The 2529-nt window shown below is 38.8% G+C and overlaps 1 protein-coding gene across 1 annotated transcript in view; it reads right to left on the minus strand.

The window, feature by feature from the left end:
• The window catches only part of DCLK2 (doublecortin-like kinase 2), a gene marked incomplete at its 5' end in the record, with an annotated part of 24474 nt that overhangs the window by 13369 nt on the left and 8576 nt on the right, over positions 1-2529 (minus strand). The window contains one exon of the mRNA XM_008940871.1: positions 875-947. Within this exon, the coding sequence (XP_008939119.1) occupies positions 875-947 (73 nt within the window). The remainder of the gene's footprint in view (positions 1-874; positions 948-2529) is intronic.

Here is a 2529-nt window from a genome sequence, read left to right on the forward strand (position 1 = left end):
ATGTTTGTGATCTATCCCCAACGGGTTCCACAGACACAGAAGAGTCATAAATGCAAAGCAAAACTTGAAAGTAGGATCTTTTCTTTACAGCTTATTCCCTTGGTTTTAGTCTCAAACATGAGAAGGAACAAGACTCACCAGAGTTGTTACACACATATGACTACATTTTTGTGTGGACAAACTCTTAACAGCAATGAATGCAGTAAGAAGTCCTTAGACTACACATTTTCTGAACTCAAAACACTATTTTTGAAGAATCTTTTTGCATATTCAAGGCAAAAATGCAAAGAAGCTTAATCTACCATGCATGTGAGAGAAGCAAAAGTTCTGTGTGCTGGATTCCTCTAAGTTCCCTTAGGCTGCTGCAGAAATGAAAATAAGTTTGACAGCTATTTATTTCAGTATTTTTAAATTTAAAAATAGACTCTAAAATGAAATTTATAAATAAATAAAAAAAACCCATATTGCTTTCAAGTCATCATGACCCAAGCGTTCAGTTTAGCTAAGGTCAGTTGATGGGTTAGTGGTTCTACCTGAAGCACAATGTGGTGCCTTCAGGAGGGCTCTAATTTCCCTCATAGTGAAGAAATTTTTCCTTACAGCTAATTTAAATCTACCCTTTTCCAATTTGAACCCATTACCCTCTTCTGTTGGAGAGCAGGTTCCACTAGTGTGCTACCACTTAAAAAAAAGAACATCTTTTTCTTCCTAGCTTTACTGCCTTGATGTAGAAAACGTGATAACTTTTCCAAGACAAAGTTGTCAGGTGTCAAACATCTTAGAACAAAACATCATCTAGAGTCATCAGGAACCACCTAAAACTGCTAAACCAACTGTCACCTACAAGATAAGTTAGGAATTCTTGGTGTCCTACCTTCAGGACTCTGGCAATGGAGTGTTTCAGGTACACCATTCACGTTGGAAGAAGACCCACCATGTGGAGTGATCTGTGCAAGTACAGAAGAACTTATTTCTGATGGTAATCACAAGAAGAAGCCAGACAAAAAACACCAGCAAAGTTAAAAAAGACCCTAAAAATACCTATATAGCACTCAAGTTTCTTTTCTACTACCACTTTAGTTTTACTCCTGCTTTCTCACAGTTCATCATCATTCTAACACATCATTGTTACTTCTCTGTTATCTAGACATAGATCTAGTTTTATTAACTGTGACAGTGTGTAAAACCCCTAACAGATAAAACAGATAAAAAAATATCTATTTGAAGGATGAAGGCTGAAGAAAACTACTTTTGCTGCACTAACTTAATTGGTACTCAACCTGAGTGTTCACAATTCCACTTCAAGTCCTCCTGTCATACTGCCCAGGGACATACATTATAACCCATTTTTATTTTAAAAAGGAGTGGATGCAGAAGAATGAAAGCCATGAACAGTAAAATGTACTGGGGGTGTTCTACACCCCACTGTTTTATCAGCTCACCCATCACAGCTAAGTACAGGGATGCTCTATGACATGAAAATATATTTTGGATATATTCCTCTGTGTAACATTCTTGCTATTCTGTGAAGTTCTCTATCTTGTTTTCTTCGTGGGCTGTTAGAGTAGCTCTCAACACTCCCCACACAAAGGATTAAAATGCTTCTCTGCCTGAAGCTCAGTGGCTGGTGCAATGGAAATGCAGCATTTCCCATTTGAGCTGACATTGTCTGGTGACACTGCTGAATATTTTAAATCATTAACACTATTGTCAATGAAAGCACTGAACTGATAGATGGGGATATTGTCTAAAGGCTCATGAAATGCTAATGAGTGCTTAAGTTTCTAGCAGCAGCTGAGCTGCCACATCAGCTAAAGGTACAATAACTAGAAGCTGTACAACTTCATTTTGCAGAGCCTCTAAAACAAGGATGTTTACTGGCATTTGGCACAGAAGTAGCATCAAACACTCACCTACTACTCCGCTCCTTGCTAATAACTTAAAACCAGGCTATGTTAATGCTGCTGTCTTTATGGGTTACCTAATTATTTAGCAAGGATTAGGAAGAAGGACATGGGGGTTAAATGACATTTGTGCAAAATCATGAGTCAGTCTCTTGAGCTGTCCATCACAGGTTTTTCCAAGCATGAAGCAGAGAGAACAGAACAGCTCCCTGCAAAGTATTAGTCATCAGCCAGGGATACTAGTGATGTATTTTGGCTTTTCATTAAATAAAAACACACAGGAATATCTAGCCCACATTTCCTTCATCCTTGCAATCAGTCAGAGCATGACTGTGCACATTCCTTCTTACCACTGTATTTACAAGAAGGAAGCAAATAGCAACAAGAGAAAAAAAAAGCTGAAAGGAACACAAAAAGGGGAGGAAAAAAAAAATCTAATGGTGCTGCTGTTGCAGCTGAGGTACTGGATCAGAATCTGCACTGGCAGGTTTATTCTTAGCTCTGCCACTTGATTGCCCCATGGCTCTAAACGTGAGGCCATACTCACTGTACAACACAGACTGCAATTTGGGTGCTGTAAGTCTGTGTCTCAGCCTCCCAGCAGGAAAATAAGTCCAGTCTTTCC

The sequence above is a fragment of the Merops nubicus genome, unplaced genomic scaffold (assembly GCF_000691845.1).
Source record: "Merops nubicus isolate BGI_N331 unplaced genomic scaffold, ASM69184v1 scaffold11445, whole genome shotgun sequence".
In the NCBI taxonomy this organism is placed as follows: domain Eukaryota; kingdom Metazoa; phylum Chordata; class Aves; order Coraciiformes; family Meropidae; genus Merops; species Merops nubicus.